General features: G+C 41.1%; 3 protein-coding genes across 7 annotated transcripts; 1 reads left to right on the top strand and 2 right to left on the bottom strand.

The window, feature by feature from the left end:
* LOC131206327 (plexin domain-containing protein 2) lies at positions 1–6,260 on the bottom strand. 2 transcript variants are annotated; one of them, XM_058198845.1, is made up of 9 exons: positions 5,951–6,260; positions 4,634–5,307; positions 4,354–4,546; positions 4,069–4,287; positions 3,834–3,988; positions 3,635–3,707; positions 3,110–3,507; positions 2,758–2,775; positions 1–2,585 (listed from the first exon to the last, which is right to left on the bottom strand). In XM_058198845.1, exons 1-9 carry the CDS (start codon positions 6,036–6,038, stop codon positions 2,517–2,519), a joined length of 1,887 nt encoding a protein of 628 aa, XP_058054828.1. In that variant the 5' UTR covers positions 6,039–6,260; the 3' UTR covers positions 1–2,516. The 2 variants fall into 2 exon arrangements, with proteins under 2 accessions (XP_058054828.1, XP_058054829.1); XM_058198846.1 differs by lacking the exon at positions 2,758–2,775 and having other exon boundaries at positions 3–2,585.
* Positions 6,261–9,128: 2,868 nt separating this feature from the next.
* On the top strand, positions 9,129–9,769 carry LOC131215019 (cuticle protein 67-like). Its single transcript, XM_058209393.1, has 2 exons — positions 9,129–9,186; positions 9,269–9,769. Exons 1-2 carry the CDS (start codon positions 9,178–9,180, stop codon positions 9,737–9,739), a joined length of 480 nt encoding a protein of 159 aa, XP_058065376.1. The 5' UTR covers positions 9,129–9,177; the 3' UTR covers positions 9,740–9,769.
* Positions 9,770–10,849: 1,080 nt separating this feature from the next.
* On the bottom strand, positions 10,850–20,304 carry LOC131205764 (LIM domain-binding protein 2). Of its 4 annotated transcripts, none has more exons than XM_058198008.1 (10): positions 20,232–20,304; positions 17,646–18,376; positions 16,615–17,362; positions 16,433–16,523; positions 16,246–16,348; positions 15,959–16,131; positions 15,588–15,800; positions 15,254–15,389; positions 14,461–14,594; positions 10,850–14,250 (listed from the first exon to the last, which is right to left on the bottom strand). In XM_058198008.1, the coding sequence occupies exons 2-10, from the start codon at positions 17,650–17,652 to the stop codon at positions 13,981–13,983; spliced, it is 1,875 nt and encodes a 624-aa protein (XP_058053991.1). In that variant the 5' UTR covers positions 17,653–18,376; positions 20,232–20,304; the 3' UTR covers positions 10,850–13,980. The 4 variants fall into 4 exon arrangements, with proteins under 4 accessions (XP_058053991.1, XP_058053992.1, XP_058053993.1 ...); XM_058198009.1 differs by having other exon boundaries at positions 14,464–14,594; XM_058198010.1 differs by having other exon boundaries at positions 15,266–15,389.
* Positions 20,305–20,308: the final 4 nt, after the last annotated feature.

Below are 20,308 nucleotides of genomic sequence, written 5' to 3'. Positions count from 1 at the left end.
TTTTGTATGCAAGAGCTAAAACACCTATAGTACTGTTAATTGGAAATCCATCCGTACGCATGAGGCAATAAAAAGATATATAAAGTTACGCGTATTACAAACTGTAATGAAAAAGAAATACAAAACATTACCTGGCACTCCTCAACGAGCTGAAAAAGATGATCATCCAATAAACGACTCAGTTTAAACCTATGAACATTGTTTTGCAATATTTTACCTGGCCCAAAAGCAAATACTTGGTATTCTTCTCTCAAAATTGGCCGAGTGCGTCATGCCTCACTTTACATATTAAACAACAAGAGCCAAGTTAACACAGAACCCATACCATCTGGCTGGCTGCTGTTGGCGAACACTTCTTTAGCTGAAACTCAAACAACAACAAGGGTAAATAATTATCGTTCACAACAAGGCACAATTCGTTATTTTATTTTCCTGTTTTCCGCCAAATTCTTTTCTAAAACATCGTTATAAAAATTCCAGGATCCTACAAGCCGCTATTGCAAGGACAATAATAAATTGCCCATAGGTCTGTGATGTGAATCTCGTTACTGTTGAACGTAAAAACTGCAACCCTGAAGTCAAAATTAGTAAACAGGAACATTCGTTGTAGCGCCAATATACCAGAACAAGCTGACCAGAAACGACTTTTTAAAACCTGACAAGTGGGCAAGAAATATTGTCCATGCGATAGTACCTTGATTATTCAAGTATTGTGTGCGCCTAATGTTATTTTCATTCACAAACTGTTTGTCATTTTTGATTCCGATTCAGATGAGATGCAACCATTCGCCGGCACATTCTTGATAGTTTCTTTGCAAAATATCTTCAGCCGATCACAGAACATAAATGAGCTAATAATGAGCTAATTCATAACTATCATATTGAAGATATACAACCAACCGAAGTCCTCAGGCAATCAGCAAGGTTGACAAAATGCATACTTTTGATGTGCTTCATTTAACTTTGTATAAAAGAACGACATAGGGCAAAACTGACAAAATCACCACATTCCGATAACTCCACTTATCGATGCTCTGTTCTTTTTGTACCCACTATTACTTCGAAGGGTTTATTGGATGAAGTATGGCCCTCGATCGGCAAATACTATAAAACTTGGTTACTCTCCATCCTCTTGCACATGATACAAGTGAAATTCACCGGAATGTGACGACTTTGACTTCTCATACGCAAGCCTTTACCCATTGCATATTCAAGACCAGAATGACCTCCATAGTGCTGCGTATTCGGACTGAGAGTGTAAAACGTGCAGTTGCTTTAATATCAAATTGCCTTGGGTGCAGTTTATATGGGTGAGATTGCCATTGTGTTATTATAATTTTGCTAATGTTGTACAATATACACTACACCTGCCTTCAGGGTGCATCATTCGTTTTTATTCTTTTATTAAGATTAGGCATTGCGCCACTATCTAAACGATTTTCAGCAAATTGAAATTGTTTCCGAAAATATTGTTTAAAATTGCACACATCTTTTCCTTTACTGACGACCAAGCCGACCAGTCGTTGAAATTTTAAGACACTTTTCCGACTGTCTATGTTTTATACAATAAAAAATGCCAAAACCGAAATAGACAAATAGACACATTTATCCAACATGCAGGTTGACCTATACGTGTTTTTAACGGGTGAGTATGTCTGTGTATGTTTAGTTAGTCATGAGTGGAGCTTGAGCATTGCTGCAAAGATTAAAATTGTTTTTGCTCAGCCTTATATGTAACAAACACCGTATGTAACACAGAAAGGAAAACAATGAAAAAGCAAACAATTAAATTTTAAACAAAATTATATTCAATATTCTGTTGACAGGGTAAGCATGACAAATCGAATTCTATATAAGCTGGTTGAACAAAATTCAGTACAAAAAATTGGAATATTTAAATACTAAGTGTGCGGAAATAAAAATATAATGTGTCATAGTAATTTTCTGCATGACAAGAGTACATTATCTCTGCAAACTACACGTTCCAGCTATGCGATTCGCTTGGGTGGTTAAGTGTAACCGATTCATTCGATATCACTTAATTTTAGCTGTCTCTTTAAACTTTTTCAATCCTTCTTTTACTCTACTTTCATGTTTGTCTTTAAATGATCCAATTCTTTTTTTTCATAAACACTTTCTTCCTTTTTACTTCTAGGCGCACCTTCGAACCATCACATAGGTGCAATCTTTTAAATATTATTCAGCCCTCCCTCGGCTACTATTATCTCCGGCAACTCTTGCACTTTGCAATGTTTTCAACAAGAATCGTATAGAATCATTCATGATCTGCTGTTGTTCATTTTAGCTGCCTTGTACTTAAATATCATCAGCAAGGGAACAACCGATTATTTAAAACTGGCTGTCAATGTCAATTATTTCATAAAGATAGGGTGGTACCAACCGTTCCACTTGCGACGTATTGCACACGGATGATATAAAAGCGGTTGACTCAGCGATATTATTACGTAGAGAAGATTACAATGTCTTGGACGGATTGTTGAGTACTCATTGTGAATTCACATATGGATGGTTGCGGCAGTGTATCGGGCTTCGCCGCGTCGCCAAGACCACTTATTAGGTCGGTACTGCAGGGAGAAAGAAAATCAGTATGCAACATTAATGCCTCAACGTAAGTATTCAACATTCGCGCACATTAGCCCACATACGATTATACATTTTTTCTATATTCTTAGGTAAACAAATGAAAACCAAATCATAACATTGTACAATTGTGCTTAGACATACAAACAAACCAACCTTTTTCGCCTTTGCAATCTTTTATGTTGGGTTTGCAAAGTTGTTTTCAGAATTGAAAGCATTTGGAAGAAGACATAAAGAGAATGTTAATTTTTGTTGATAAATATTTTTTGATAAAGAAACTAAGAGAACATGCAGCGATGTGTACTCTGTTTTGGTGCGTATTGTTTCGTTATTGTTATTGTGGACAGTGGATAATTTTTTAGTTTTTATCCAAAAATTAGCTTGGGAAGTGTTTATTTAAGTTGGACAGAGCCCTTCGATCTTCCATTTGATCCTTAAAACGCTAATAAATTCTTAAACATTAAATTAGTACTCTAGAAACACTCTCCAGTGTTCTCCCTTTACTCACCCTTATTAAAAGTTGTCCACTTTTGGTGTGCGGGTTTCGGTAGGCATACATAACCCAACTTGCGCAAGCAAACAGTATTAGAAAAACGATCAGCATCGACACTATCAGATTGCTACTAGAAGAAGCATCGTGCAGATCAGTGTGATAAGCGTGCACTTTGTTTACGCTGTCACTATCGTCGGCGGCTCCGTTTGGAGTTCCTTTATTCATCGCTCCAGCAAGGACCGATCCAGGAGCAACCACTTTGCCAGGCAACTGTTTACGATCATTTATGCTGTAGCTGTTGTTGTAATTGTCAATTAATCTTGGAGTCACTTCTACTGGCTCTCCGTAATTGTTGCCCTTTTGTCCAATTGCAGGACAGTACGAAAGTTCGGAAATGGTAGTCTTGTCGCAACCTGACAGACGAAACGACAGTAAGAGAATTCTCAGTTCAGTACTCAGGTAACTGCTATCATTTTTAGATTAATAATCTTTCTCAGCAGTTCCAGGGTGAGATGCACTTTGATTTTTGAAAAAACTCACCTTTCTGTACCCAATCTTGACGCTTCCGATCAGTACCGGTCGAGCAACGATTAATTGTTGGACACCACAGGCACTATAAATGAAATTACAAACAGTAAAGATACAGTCAGTACAGATGGCTTTTTCTATCACATGCATCCATACGCAGCATTGGCTTGTGACACGTGTGATCGAATCACAAAGGCAACGGTTTAGATACCTTGAAGTCTGCACCTTCATGTGTAATGCAAGAGTCACAATCCTTGAAGGAGAAACATGTCGGTAGCGCTGTGAGAGTTATAACGGTTCCATTTTGCACCTCACTTTGGCCAAAGTTCACTCGATGATATTCATAAATTGTTTTCTGTTTCGTGCCTATATCGTGTAGAGCCAAAAGAAATGAAAATGAATGTTAGCCCAATTCACAAAAGACTGATGTTTTCGCCGACTCTCACGTATAATCGTTTTGTCGATAATGTAAGCATCCGATAGTCCAATCTTGACCGGATGCTTCGTGGAAGGGTTGTCGATGATTTGCTGAATATTGATAGGAATTTTCTTGTACGCGAACACAATGTCGCCTGATTTGTTCAGTGTGACACTGAAGGTGAATGAACCATTATTTGGACGGTCTTGCAGGATAACATTTTCCCAAACTACTGTGAACGTTTCACCTGTTAATAAAAAGAATTGTTAGTTTTTCAAAAAGTCTGAGTTGTCTGAACACACACAACACTAACCATCGTCATTGTATTTTACAAACGATTGCTCAGACACAGAGGTGTCGAAATTGGCCATCAGTGGCGCAATGTACTGGGTTGAAGCTAACCACGAGTGGACGTAATCGCCGGTGTACAAGAAACCTCCACTTGCAATCGTAATATTTCGGATGGGGAATCCATAGTACGGAAAATCGAAAGACAGCAGCATAGTCTGAAAATACGGATTAACGGATTGGAAATTCATTCACTGTCGAGACTGTTTCGTATCTGATCCTAGGAAAGAACAGAAAATATTTACCGTAGCCCGTCGATGAGAGTTCGAAAGCAATCTGTTAACAGTCAGATTGGCTGTTATCTTTTTCCAGAATTCTTCACTCAATTTAACATCGTTCGACCACGTGCTTTTGTAATACAGATGATTGTCTTCAAACGATTTGGTAATGTTATGCTCCTTCAGTGTGCTGTTTAGTTCTGCCTCAGACTGTTCCGACGAATCAAAGTTAATGGCATCGCTCAGAGGGTTTTTTGTTGAAAGATCTGAAGCAAAACTTTTCAAACCCGCCACTGACGAGCTCTCATCGGTGCTTCCCGTCACTACGCCCTGATCCGAAAGCGTGGTAGTTTCAACTCCCTGCTTCATCACTCCTCCCACAATCGACCCATTTGTACTGCTGACATTTGAATAATCCTTTCGCTGACCGGTTCCATTGACTCCAAGCAAATGTCCGTCTTGCATTCCGCTAACACTAATCGTTTCTACCGGCGGTGTTTGCAGTTTTTTAACATTCATATTTTCATTCTGCAGTTTAAGCTTAGCCTGGCTCAACTTGTTCTCATTCAACGGCATAACTGGACGAGCTGTGAATCCATCGGCCCAACTACTTGTTTCGTTTTTCGTTGCAGGCGCTCCTGTGGCCGAACCGCTCCCTGGCTCGAGTATGTCACTCTGAAAAAATTTTCTCGAAAGAGGCACTGTAAGACAATAATTGATGCAAATTATTCATTATGAAACATTTAAACGCCGTCTTAAAATATGATTGAATTTTTGCCCACTTTTGCCACAAAGCGTACACAATTGTTAACATTTTTCCTTTTTTAAATTAGTCTAGCCATGCTAATCAATTTATTTGTTTGTTTTGACACATATACGATCGCAAATTGTCTCGTCTGCTTTGCAAATTCAATGAGGCACAAGATACACATACATGTTTGATAACAAAACAACACCACAAAATCATCGTGGGCCAAATTATAAATGAAAATGAAATAAAGGTAAAAGATGTATGTTGGAAAAACGTATCGCCCTACGGTTTCAATCCTTCCTAACGCAACCGAAAAATAAATAAAAATGTTGCAATCCGTATTGCGAAATCGAAAACATTTTTTCAAAACAAACGCGATTGTTTAAATCCAGCAGCAACAGTCTATGTTACATCGGAATCGGACATCTTTCCGGCGAGCTTCCTTACGTAAAACGTCACCCGTTTGTGAGCATCTTTCATTTGCGACGGAACATTGGATACTTTTTTTGGGTATCGGAATGCTTCGACAAAAACAGATACCTTGAATCGTGGTTTGGTAATCGGAGTGACAACACTATCGGAGAGATTCTTACCTTTCGCAGTGGCAGCAAGTTGGCTCTGAAACAACACAATAAGCGCCAGCCAACAGAGCGGCAAGTGTCGAAATTCGACCATCTTCATCGTAGGCCGATTTTGTATCGCAGCTGCTGCGATATGTTCAACGTTGTTGTCTCCTGTGGCCGTTTGCGTCGCAACTCCACCACCCGAAAGGCACTACGTAGTTGACGAAATCACAACAATGACAACGCAGCTCCAAAAAGGGGCTTACTGAAAAGCAATAGCAAAATCACAATCGATCAAAATCACTTATCCTCTTCCTCTACTTCTACTACTTATTTCTATTTCTTCTTTTTTCTTCCCTCTTTCTTTTCTTTGCTGCTCTGGCTTGCAATGACAGTTCGCGCGAACGTCATTTGTTGACGGCTGGGAAAATTTTTGAATGTTGTTCGCGTGATTCGGCGGCGGTTAGCAGGTTTCACTGGAATTTTTATTTATTTATTAACCTACTATTATTATTAGAATGGATTGATTTTAGTTTTTATTTACTATGTTCTATCAATAAAGTGAAACTTTCGCTACACACTTGTTGAAAAAGCGGCAATCTATTCTTAATGATGGACTTCTTCCGAAAATAAGAACTGCAATCGAACAACACAAAACTATTTTATTTAAACGATGTAACTAAAATCTCACTTATTTTTATCCATTGATGATATTTATGCCATATTGCGACAACTTTGATCGTTGAACAAGTTTTTTTTCACATGAAACTCGAACACAATAAATGATTTTTGAATGTGATCTAATTTCTAACTTCTAAAGAAATGAACTGTTCTAAGCGAAGGTAGTACTAAAAAACTTCAAAAAACACTTCCACTCAGAAGTTTATGGACGAAGATATTGAGAAATTTACAAACAAATAAAAATTATGCGACGGAAAGGAAGCACAAAAAGGAACACAATAAATTATTAACGTAGGCGTTTTTCCCACCCACTTCGATTTATTTAAATAATTCTTAACCAAAACAAAGTGTTTATCGAAGAAAGTATTTGTAATAAAAAACGCATAAAAAATACAACAATTGAGAAAGGGTTTGGAGGGTAACAGTAGGGTTGTACAATAGAGAAACAATAGACAATAGGGTTGTTTTGAGGAACTATTGGAACCAATCGTGAACTACAAATTGACATACTATTGACGTCGTTATGTAAGTGTAATATGTAAGTATGTAAGAGTATGTAAGTTCTAAAATAGTCAATCAACAATCATTGAGTCAGTGCCATGGCATGAAATGCTGCACTAGCCACACCTCAACATATGCTGCTAAGCAGTCGCGATTGTTCAAGGGCATACGATCATGTTGCAGGTGGTAATTTAACATCGTGCTGCCACCATAAATGATTATCGATCACGTTAACATTAATGATTTGCGTGCTGCAACTTGAAGATCTTTTACAGGCGACACTGTTTTACATCAATCATTCTGAGTAAACAATGGCTTAATGTTGAAGGCTTTTTGGCAACTGATTGGACAACCAGAGATCATCTGGTTATGGTCCACTTTCAAACAGTAGTAAATAGAAGTGAAACTTTTGCTCAAGCACTCATGATCTTATTTTTGATTAACAGAGATATTCACATGATATAATCGTGATAAGATAAATCTTATTATTCAGCCCAGATTCATTTATTTTGATTATTTTTTTGTCTCTAAAACCACACAATTTAGTAAAGCCAAACTGATATTTAAAAGCTTTTGATCGTGTTAAAACATTCCAGTTTTCAACTATTGTGCGTTAAAATAATAACTATATTTCCACTCTTCGCATGCCACACCATTCTGTGACTGCATAATTTAATTAATCAGAGACAGTGATGGTGTCAGTCGGTGAGGCACTTGAGGCCAGAAAAAATAAATTCGTTTAAAAGTCAATCGAAATAGCAACTTTTCTGTTCAGTAATGGTGAATCGATCATCTTTCGATCACGGGAGCTAGATCAACCATCCTCCACATTATATGGCGGGCTTATGCGATTCTCATCAAGTTTTAGCACCCCCTGACTGAAAAGTGCACCATGTGCCGTGCTGGCCATCATAAAATCAAACAACGTGCGAAATCGAATGTGCGCTACCCCGCCCGAAACCGATTTATGTGCAATTTGGGGTGGGCAAAAAGGGCCGCACCCTTGTTCTAGTGCTTGTTTGTCAGCCTTTCACTTCGGCCTTTGCCCGACATAGAGCTGGGGTCGCAAACGCAAAACTGTCCCTCTGCGCTGATCATTTGCAGGCGACTAGAATAGGTGGCACATGACTTGTGGGCCTAGTCCTACAGCCATGTGGCCTGAACTTGAGGCCTATGATGATGTATTAAGATAATAGGTGTTTTTGTGGAGTCATTCCTTTTATGCTCGAACAGCAGACTATTGTTTTTAATGTTGCAACAAAATTATGGACCAAGAAAAATGTTCGATTACGCCAACTACCAATTGCGCTGCTGACAGAAACTGATAAAGAATGGTTGGTAATGGTTCTTCTCCACCGTCCACGCTGCGCCGATTAATCGGTCGGTTCCAATGCGAAAGTCGTATGTTTAACCCAAACAATTTATCAACTTGAGTGCAAAAGCTGAGCGCGTTCTATAAAATAAAATAATAAGCCAAAATTAAACACGAAGAGATCGAGCAGCAAACGACTTCACAACACAGGCTACGAAAATGAAATAGACAAGAAAACAAAAGGTTCCATTGATCGAAGCTTTAATCCACTTGTATTGTACACACTGAAAAAATTTGGACACTGGATATCGGGCAACTTATTCCGGAGCCTAAGAACGTTTAAAAGAAATGATTAAAAAATGATTGTTCTACACGTTCCCTGCAGATTTGGATGCATATAAAGTGTGTACCTTTTTGCACACCGCACGATCGCCACCAGCCCCTCGCGTACTTATGGTATCGATCGAGACATAGTGCTCTCGTGCAACTTTCCGAACGTACATTGACCACGCCACGACAGGGTGCGTACGCCGCCATCACTGGGAGATCGGCGTGAATTTAGTGTCTAGGTGAAAAAAGAACCCAACAAAAACGACCCCACGCACAACCACCTAAAGAAACCCGTGTGCCGCTGCAAGTTGCGTAGACTATAAAAGACAAGCACAGCGTGAGACAAAGTTATCAGTTCACTTGCTGCTCTCACTAGACGCACATCGACCACCGGTTTTGATAAGCTTAGCCAAAACTCCACATAAACACCACAATGTTCCGTGTAAGTAGACATCCTTACTTCTGCACGGGTTCTCTGTATCTTGCACGTCGAACGTTTACCGTTGGTTGTCCTGTTTCCGCAGTTCGTTGCTTTCCTTGCTGCGCTGGCCGTTGCTCAGGCTGCGTACACGCTGAACCCTGCCGGTCCCACCTATGCCGGAATCCACACCCCGGCGATCACCAGCCAACAGTCGAACATTCTGCGCAGCTACGGTAACCTCGGACAGGTTTCTACCTACTCCAAGACCATCGACACCCCGTACTCGTCCGTCAGCAAGTCCGATGTCCGTGTGAGCAACCCCGGACTGGCCGTCGGTCACGTGGCCGCTGCTTACCCTGCTGTCGCCCCGGCTTACGCCCACCACGGCTACGCTGCTCCCGCTTTCGCCCACCACGGCTACGCTGCTCCCGCTTTCGCCCACCACGGATACGCTGCCCCGGCTGTTAAGGCCGTTGCCGCTTCCCCAGCTCTGCTCGGCGTTGCGTACTCGGCCGCGCCAACGGTCGCTCACATGACCTACAGCAACGGATTCGGGATCAACTACGCTTGGTAGAGTGCGTCCGACGATCGTTGATCGTGCAACAGTAGGAACCATCTAAGTCAACACACAGTCAATAAACACTAATATCTAGCTGCGTGATCAACACCAACAGCGTGCACCCTTTCAGCGGCACTACTGCTGTACTTGAAGTGAAAAGTACCCTGAAACAGTAAGCTAAACAGATTTCTGGGAGCTAATAAACGAGCAAACAAGCTACAAAAACACACCCAAAACCTGTCCTAACCCGTGTATGCTACAGATTGATTTAGAAGCACTAGGAGTGAACCCGAGTAAGGTTAGATGGCCGCAATAGTCGTGCCACGCACCTGTTACCACCACCGTTAAAGATTGGTTGACTTTTTTAATCTTGACCGAGGCAGGGTCAACTATCAATAAGAGTCAATACCCGCAGCTGCACGTTGCATCGGTTGCATCGATTCGCATTTACATCGGAGGGATCGAAACTAGTCGTGAAAATATCAGCCTATATATTTTCGACCACCGCGTAACCTGTTCAAGATGCAAAACGCAAATGGGAGAATTTAGCAACGCTCCTACACGAAGTTGACAAGAACAATTTCAGAAAATGACTGAAAATCCTCTTTTTGAGAGGCGTGCGTGATTCGTCCGCAGATCATTCCTCTACACCAATTTGAAAAATCGTTTCTTATATAATAATTCACCAGTTCGTGATTTGGCAGGGCATCAACTGAAATTCAAAAGCCACAACTGCCCACAGCCCGTGCCAACAGATAAAATGGTGCTTTCATTACCTAAATAATGCTTTCAAAAGAGCCTTACTTCATTTCAGTGTGGGAAACATGTTACGGAACCATCTTTTCTTTGAATTATTTTTCGAAAAAGGAGAACGTGCTGCCAGACGTCCTTAAGGCTAGCGATTTGGTTTGCTCAGATGCATAAAGTCCGCAACTTAAACATAGATAGTGCACAAACATCATGCACTCGCAAGACCTTCAAATGATTACATAAAATCCATAAACGAATAAACAATACGAAGATGCTTTTTAAAGTTCTGCAAACGGAAAATGTAATTTCTCATAACACATAGGTTGGGTTGCCTGACGCAAAACAACCGCAATTAATTAACACACGTTGTCCAGTTATCCATTTTTTCTTTAATTACAATAATAATGAGATTTACACGTAAAAATAATTTTCTTAATGATCACTCTTTCCTGTCTAATGATTGTGTATTTAACAAATACTGACGATGCGGATGTTTTTCGCGATTTTCTGATTATTTTCTTCCACGTTGCACCTTCTTATTTTGTATTACCTTCTATGATCACTACAGTTATATCGCTTATACCTTTGCAATGACATCTCATTGGATCAGTAGGTGCTCTCAAATGCCCTTCTCAATTCATTATAACTATAAACATCGTAGCTTTATAGTTTCACTCCCGGATGACCACCTATCCACCTACATCCCGGAGCAATTTAGACGCGCGGCCTCTAGTCTTCTCGGCCTAATCTTACTTTCTCCTAAACAATATTTTTATATGTGCCATTGCCATCGCACCACACATATGATTCATTGCCGGATGTTCGCAATACTCCGAACCGAACTGCGGTTCTTGTTTTCGCCTTAAACTGCGCTACCCGAAGCGCCGACTTATATTATGTATATTCCCAATTTCTTGCTAGCCTTTATAGTTTGTTGCAACCTTAACCCACTGCGAAAAGCAGGACACGCGAGCGTACCGTACCGATTTTTTTGTTTGAATTTAATTTTAAAAATTTCGCAAAAAGTTTGTTTTTGCACTATACAAAACCTAAATTTTGTGACTTTTAATTACACTCTTGACGGCCCCAGGAGGCCATCCATCCGCCATTACTACGCAGTACTAGTGCGCGTACATATTAAAATATGGAAAGTGTTGAGTGATGGTGGTGATGAAACTGTTTCCTTCTTCCCCTGGGTTGTGACCGTTTACTTACTCGATTGCCGCATTTTTTGCACTGAAACATGTTTATCGTAGGTTGGCAATGCGTACCTTTTCTGTCTGATCGTTTTCCTGATAGTGTTATTTTATGCTTTCTTATTCCGAACATTTCGAACAAAAGAACTTCAAATTGCTAATTATACCGGCATTTTACTATCCGTTTAACAACCAGCCATTCATCGTGCGTGAAATGAGCCATTTATCGTTCGAACCCATAAAAAAACGTCTCTGAATATCCAAACAAGCAATTAGCAGACCGTGTATACATTTTAGTTTATTTCTATACCACCGTGTCTGATCTAAATCCATCCGAATCCGATCAACTTAATCATACACATGCACGTTTCTCTTCATCTCATTTCAAGAATCCTTTCAGCGTTGAATGGAAATTATTTCTCGACAGGATGAGGTAAAAATTACTTCGTCCTTTAAGCCATACGTTCAGCCAGGTGTTGGTAACAAAGTACACGATGCTTGAACGACATGCGATGAACCATGGAAAACCCCTGCTTCATATGGACGCTAGCGAATCAAGAAAATTTATACTGGTTTCCTCTCAACAATATATTTAAAAAAAACCCGTTCAACAATGGTTGATTGAAAACTGAACGCATAATGGAGTGCAGGAAATTGTTTCCTATTGTTTTTACTTGCATAATTATACATTCTGGGACAACGCTTGTGTGTGTTTGCGCAGGGATTTGCTTTCCTCTCCAACGCCTACTTATCTATGCGCACTATTCACAAAGCAGACATGTTGTCGATCATCCAGTTTTCTTTTAAAAAGAGATTCTCTATATCGTTCATGCTTGTTTTCCGTACCCTTTCGTTTTAGTTCACACTTAACTACAGTTTTTGTTTCCGCATGTCACTGCCCAGTGGAGGTAAAAAATAACATACTTTTACCTTTCCTCTAAATTCTTAATCAGACATGCCCACCATCCATGGAGAGTCTAAGCCTATTTGGCAAGACAACTATTTACTATAAGTGGTAGAGTCCACTTGTTTCTATTTTACACAATAGCGCCGCTGTGTGCACGTATCCCCGTCGCTGGTTTTTTATAGCTTCGCCCCACTTTGTCGTAACGTTTTCTGCCATTTCCCGTACGTTATCTACACTGAATTGTAGCTGTATTATAGATTAAATAAGTTATTCAAATATTCGCGTGTTCCGTATGTCTGCATCCCCATATAGCGTACGCGAACTTGGTATTCATCTGCATCTGCCATTTTAAACTCGAATAAAACGTACTCTCAGCTCTACCAAACGGCATGGCCACATTCGAACGAAACTCGTGAAACGATGTTATTAGATGAATATTGCTTAATTTGGTCGAAAATAAAATTTGACAAAACAAACTGTCAATTCCGTTACTAAACCCAGCGAGTTGCCCGGGCTGTTTTATGATCATGACAAGTAACAAAACATGAGGCATTTCAAAACAAAACCTGGAATATCCAAACTAAGGCTAAATGGATAAAATGTGACCAATACCGAATCTGTTGATTGATTCGTAACAAAAAGAAAACGTTCTCCAATGTTACTTATTTGGTACCATTTCTCGCTCGTGTTGGCAGGATATCAGACCTACAGTGTCGTAATCCGTAATAAGCGTTGGCCCGTTCACTAAACAGTTGATCACGTCTGCAGGTTGGTTACGAATTGGAATAACATACAAAAATCGTAACCCAACAAAAAGTGCCTGTTCGAAAGTCAAATGAATTCAAAAAGGGCAAATTCGATTCAAGCAAATCTTATTTAAGCAGATAAAGAAAATGTCTCTCGGAGTACTCAAACTCTTCTTTTCTTGTTCATTACGCATACGCACACATTCCGAACTTTTCATTTTCCCTGCAATATGCTTCTGTCCGCCAAATCGCATATTTGTTTCAAGAGCTTACATACTCCTTGAATCCACACACTCTCGAATATAATACAATATCATTTTTAAATTCCAAAATTACTTTCTTTTCATCCGATGCGCAAGTGTTTTGTTTATGTAGCAGAAGACAGCGGGGCAGAATACTTCTGTTGCACCGAGGACCTGGTTGTAGGTGATTGAGGATTATTCCGACTGTTGATGATTTTTTACTTTCACGAACCTAGTGCCACGCGAATCACAAGAGGTCAGCGCTCTTCTGTTGATCTTTTCGAAGACGGTTTCGGTTTCCGTCTTTAATTGTTGTCGCTGCACGTTCTACCCAACGCACCGTTTACCAGAGCTTTGTTTCAATCATACTGACCGAATGCACGCTGGAGAGATGGTGCGTTGCGCTTTACATTTGTCACTGAGATACGGAAGGGCTTTTCTTGTCCACATCCTGGTTGGTTGGACCGGTGTTGTTGTTGGGGCCACCACCCCGATCCACCTGCCATGAGTTTGGGCCACCAGCCATTGGGCCGTCATTGTGGCCGCCGCCGAATGCATTGTGGCCATCGTGTTCGAGGGAGTTAGCCGCATCGTACTGCGTATTTTCCAGCCGTGTTATAAGTCGCTCGTCTTCATCGCCAAACTCACCCCCCATAAGAGATGGTTCACCGACCACCATGACATCCTTTGTGTTAAGGAAACACAACGAAAACAGAGAGAGAGAAACGGGTCAGAAATTGCTTATTCTACGTCTACGCACTACGCATAGTTGTGCGGCGCCAACCACATCCGGTTCGAACGAAAGCGAACTACTGTTTGCTCTGAGTGTGGAACATCTCAAACAGCACACTATCTTTAGCGTATATTATAATAAGAATCGGGAAAATCAACTCACTACCTGAGACGCCAGCGAAAAATTTGGGCCCGGAGAGCGCTTTTTGCTGGGCACCTGTGGACCAGCGTTACCTGCTCCAGCACCTGAGCTGGACCCCTTACGTTTCCTCCTTTTGTTGGCCGGTCGTTGGGCGTCTGCACACATCCGATCGTAGAGAGCCCGAGTTTTAGTTGATTTTACGCCGTTTCAGTGAAGAGAAAGGAAATATTGTGCACATTACTTATTTGTGTGAATTGCCTCGAGCCGGATTATTAACAAATTATTATTAAATCGAATAATAACTATCCACACCCTCCATTTAGGCTGAGACCGTTATATAACAAGAAAAATCTAGAACATGTTACAATAATTCGTTTCCTAATGCAAACGTTAGTTACTACTCGATAGAAAAGTAGATATTTTTGGCAGGATGCACATTCTTCTTCAGCGTACACGGTAGTGTATGCATCGCAAATGAATGTATCTACTACATTTATGTAACGTAAGTTAATTATTTATACATTGATTTAAAAAAATGATTGCTCTAATGAAAGTAGCATTGGCAAAACAATCGAACCTTATTTATCATTATTCAAGTGATTTTAGCAAGATAATGTAGAACGTTATTCAAATGTTTTATGGAATGTAGACACAATAGCGGGCTTGAGACGCAAGAAACCGATACTATTTACTATACGTTACTATATCCAGCACTTGGGGGAAGGAGTTTGGAACGTGTGTATTGATGTAACCATATGAAGTGTATCGACTGATACACCGTCCTGCAGTACACCGATTAAGGAAAAAAAAGTACCTCCTTTCTTACCCGGCGGTGCGACCATCCGTTGCCATTTTTGGAACAATGTCGTTTTCAGGCAATCTCGGGGGCTCAGCGCGTAGGCTTTATGTCTGGACATTAATTCCTGCATAGGTTCTAATATCACACACAACTACTCGGCATATGATGGACGGCAGCGGCATGTTGTACATAAAACGAAAGAGATATGTCAAATGTACACATTTAAAAGTCAGAAATATTGTTTGCTCGAAAACACATCTAAGGCGGGATTTCCAGCTAACGAGGATAGAGAAGAGAAATGGGTCTAGTGTTTTAGAGAGGGATTTTCGGTAAAAACATCACCACTCACGCGCAGATAGTTTAGTGTGGAGTTGGTAATTCCTTGTCTAGTAATATTCTTCGACAACTGCTCTATCATGACCGGGTCCGGTTGGGGACTGTGTAGTGCGATCACCGATCGCGGTATGAGCTCGCGGTGGGTCCGCACTGCCATGTGCCACGATTTTATCCGCATTAGATCATCAAACGTAAACTCTAGTATAAGACGACCTTCGGTGAGTACCTAAAAATAAGAAATCCATAAATATTCACGAACAGATTCTACAAACAAATTTTCAACTGCTTATATTTGAAATATTTGAATAGTACTACTTGTTTGCCAAATAAGTAGCACTGAGAAGGTAGGATTGGGTGGACTAACGATTTGCCTTTAAACTCTACCTTGGTGTAAATAGGTTTCCCATGAACTGTCTCCATCGTACACTGATCGCAGTCCAGCGTGATCGAAGTGTTGTGGAAGGACTCTTTCGAGTGTCGCAAATTAAAGTACAGTTCCGATACGCCACCCTCGAAGATACTTCGAAAATAACGTGGAATTAGTGTGCGTCCTATAGCTGTAAGAGAACAAACAGACATAACAATGAAACTTCCACATTTTTGTGTATGCCTGCTACAGTTTCCTATAGCTCATAAGAGCTGAATTGCTCTTTCAGCACATTACAACGTACTATATCTTTTTGGTCCATCCTCTAAGCAAAAGGTTAGAGTTAGTGTTGCATCATCTTCGAAAAACTCGTTCGCGAACGAATCCCACCAACAATTATCACTTTCCTGTAAACGTATAAAATGATTAATGTAATTTGGCCGTTCTTGAGAGTACTCCAGCGCTGGCAAAACAGTAAAGAAATCAATTACTTCAGTTCTTTGTTGTAGTCGTTTGTTTAGCTCGTACATTCTATAATCAGGTTGTCCGAAGTATGCATGTCTTCTGGGAACGTTCAATTGACTAAAATCATAGGAAAGTAAGAAAAGAATAATGGAAATTAGAAATTAGTATGAGAAAGGGTTAATGTGTTGATCGCAACGGAACCACTCACCTTTGATCCATGCGGTCAACGGGCTGTGGTCCGCCCATCATGTGTCCTTGTCCCATCGGTCCACCCATGCTAGGTCCATTTGGCCCATGCCCGAAAGGCGATCCCGGAGGCATTCCAAACTGTGGGCCTCCGAATGAACCTGGACCTCCGGGCGACGTAAAATGGGGTCCACTACCGAAGGCTGAGCCTGAACTACCCGGCCGTCCGAACTGCGGACCATTAGCGGACGGTGAGCTGAACGGACCTACGGCAACAGGGCCACCACCACCAGGACCATTGTAAGGTCCGCCGGCATTCGGTGGAGGGAACCCGGAACCAACGTTCTGTGGGGGACCAGGCCCCGGCGTCGATGATCCAGATGGTGCAGGAGAAGCTGTATACTGCGGGGTGTTGGAACCGGCGCCTGGTGGAACATTTTGATAGCTGTTTGCTGCAGAACCACCGGCAGGAGAACCTTGACCAGCTGCAGGAAACACAGGGCCACCGAAATTGTTGGCACCTCCAGGACCACCAAAATTGTTTACTCCACCACCTTGACCCCCAGGCACTCCGGGCCCAGCAGGACCGACGGGGCCACCGCCTCCTGCGCCACCTGGGCCGCCAGGACCACCAGCCCCGCCAGGGCCACCTCCTTGCTGGGAGGGATCGGAAGGTCCCGTGGGAGTTCCTTTCCAATTATTCGTAGTGTCCTCCAGTGTAGATGCCAAGCTCAATGGTGGTCCTGCATTAACCCCACGGCGGCTTAAACCTAAAAATATGTTCAAATATGTATAATGCTGTCTATACTATGTGGAAATAACAACATAATCTGCACGTATGCCTTGCTGTGCCTGAACGTTGTTATGAACGCTGGTTTGAGCGCTTACATACACGAATTTAGAAGATTGTTTGTGAATGTAACAAATGATTATTGCGCGTAAATTAAGTGTAAAATAGTAAACGAGCACAAGCGGAAGAGGAGCACAGTAAACAGATACAACAGAAAAAGCTTGACGTAAACAAATAATAGCATTCAACTAATCTTAACTCACCTATCATATTCTAAGAAAGGAACAACTCTTGGAAGAGAAAATGTTCCTTTCGGCGTCCGCGCTTTCCCAACGAACGATGCGCCAACTTGTCCCGTGTTATTGTACTGCTGCACACAACAACCTTACGCTCACGGTAACCTGAACATACACTCTCGATAAGCAAGAACCCTTTTCAAGCCTTACAGATACTAAAACGTAGATAAGTAACTTAGTTGTGAATGGTACACTTTTTAGGTCAACAGCATTAAATCGAAGCCACTAACACTGTGCCGCACCGCAGGCTTTCAATTTGCCTTTTATATATATGTTTGTATAGTTTTAGTGGATATCTTCTTTTGATCGCAATACGAATCGTGGGACCACTAGTCGGACGATCGTAGAAGATTCAATATCCGCAATAGTGAGCGCGCGTACACTTGGTTTCACAGTCGGACCGCTAGAGTACATTACAGATGCTCCGCCAAAGCACAATTTAATGATAAAATGTTGTTGGCTCATCGTTTTCTATATGTTACAAACGCACTATATTCTTGCTGTAGCTTCACCAGTTCTCGATTGCACTGCATTTCAGCCGACTCACATGCCGATGAAATCAATGGGGAAAGATTTGCTGGATTCTGATTCAACTGAACTCGGAATAATGGGCGATTGGTATTAATATTAGTATTGCACTTTTTACACAATCTACATCACGACACGTTTGCTGCCTAGTAACGGTTTGCGTACGGTAGCTAGATATAAAGGATGCACATGAATACACTGTAAACAGAATTTAAAAATATGCAGAAATATGCAATATGCGTGCATATGTACTATCGACTGATCTCAACACATGAATATTTTTTGTATTGTCTGTGTCTGTTTGCATTAGAATCGGAGTCACAACAATGGCTCAACTACATCAACGATCCCTTAAAAAATCCCTTAAAAGAAGTAGGAAGGAAAGCCGTAAACAAACGTTTCAGGATGCAGGATTTAAACAAGTTATCAAAAGTGCCCTTGGAGATGTATTAATTAAACGTTCCTTGATCCAAACAATCGTGCTTCTTGTCTGTATTTTTCGAGGGCATTAGCAACATCCAAAATTAACGTATTGGCCGCATGTATCATTTGTTATTCTTCCTGGCGATCATTCAGAAGGGTGCGTAGCTCGAGCGAGTTTGAGTCACGCCAAATTAAACACTGCGGAGTTTGACACATATACAAGATCGTCGCTAAGTTCAGGGCGACAAGTAATGGGTTGGGCGTTGTCCAGCAGAACTGAAAGCGGAACACGGACGAAAATTGAAGAGTATTTGATTTGTTTTCCGTTGATTACTAGACCGAAGCACAACTTTGATCCCGCCACACGGGCAATGCAAACCATCTTCCCAGGAATCTCTGCCCCCATTGTTGTATTGGTGACGTTTTCAATCAAGAAATGCAATCAAGAAAGAAAGAAAGAGAGAGACCGAGAGAGAAAGCGCGTAACGCACCACACATACACCGGCGATCTGCTGCTATATTCAAGCGAATAAGTCCACGATTGAAAATGAAATCCTTTGGGTTCCGGCCTAGGATCTCGGCACATACACATACACAATCCCCAATATTTTACATACATATGTATGTATATAATAAGCACAATTCTATGTATGCATTGCTATATATCTTATTATTATCATACCCATGCATATATATATATATATATATATACTTTCTTTATACATAGGTCGCCTACACATCCACACATTTTCACTTATATCTATGTAGGTGTGCATACATCTATCACAAATGAAACAATAATCGTTTTCAACCCAGTGTGGATTTTTTTAGAATCGTCTCAACAAGTTTTTTTGTGTACATCACACCATTACTCCAAAGCCAATCGTTCCCCGTACAAGCAAAATTCACATCCACAGTATCTTCAACAAACCACAGAAAATGAGCTTGCTTTTGGCCACATTTTTGGTAGTTTTACAACATTGTGCTACAGTCACGGGAGAGAGAGAGAAAGAGAGAGTTCACAACGCATTTTCATAAATACATGTTCCACTGTTCTCGTGTGCACAGCTCCACTCACACACGCTCACATCTTTCATCGCAGGCAATATCGTCGATTCGGCTCAATTTTACCCACATTCACTAGGCAACAGAAAAAAATTGAAAACGCTAATCGATTGGACCGAATGAGATAATTATTTTGACCCGACTGTGTCTAGTACTTATCCCTCGCAGTAATCCTTTCCGACTTACGGTAACACTTCTCTTCGTTTGATACACGTCTACGTGTTTTGTGTAATATGCAATCCTTGTGCACCAGTAATACGGAAGCCGATGCCCAAATGCTATTCCAGCTTTCGGGATCACATTTTAGCCATACAAAATCGAGAGCGGTGAAAACCTGGGATCAGAATAATGCACTTTTCGTCAAACGAATTTAGAAATCCAGTCCTCTCTGCACAGCCCTCGATAGATAATGTTTTTTTCCTCTGCTTCACTATCACTCCATCTACATCAATGCCGTCTCATCGTGTGCAGGTTCTCCGTTTCGAACGCGTCGTTGACGACTTGACACAATTTCATCTTAAAACACAACCAACGCACCAATCTTCTTGATATCCGATTAGTAGACGGTTAAACCAGCATTTCGGGACCTGCTGTTGCCGCTATTCAACTTGATT

This window comes from Anopheles bellator, chromosome 1 (genome assembly GCF_943735745.2).
Source record: "Anopheles bellator chromosome 1, idAnoBellAS_SP24_06.2, whole genome shotgun sequence".
NCBI classification, from domain to species: Eukaryota; Metazoa; Arthropoda; class Insecta; order Diptera; family Culicidae; genus Anopheles; species Anopheles bellator.
Note: the sequence above shows the minus strand (reverse complement) of the source record. Positions and strands in the feature narration are given on the sequence as shown.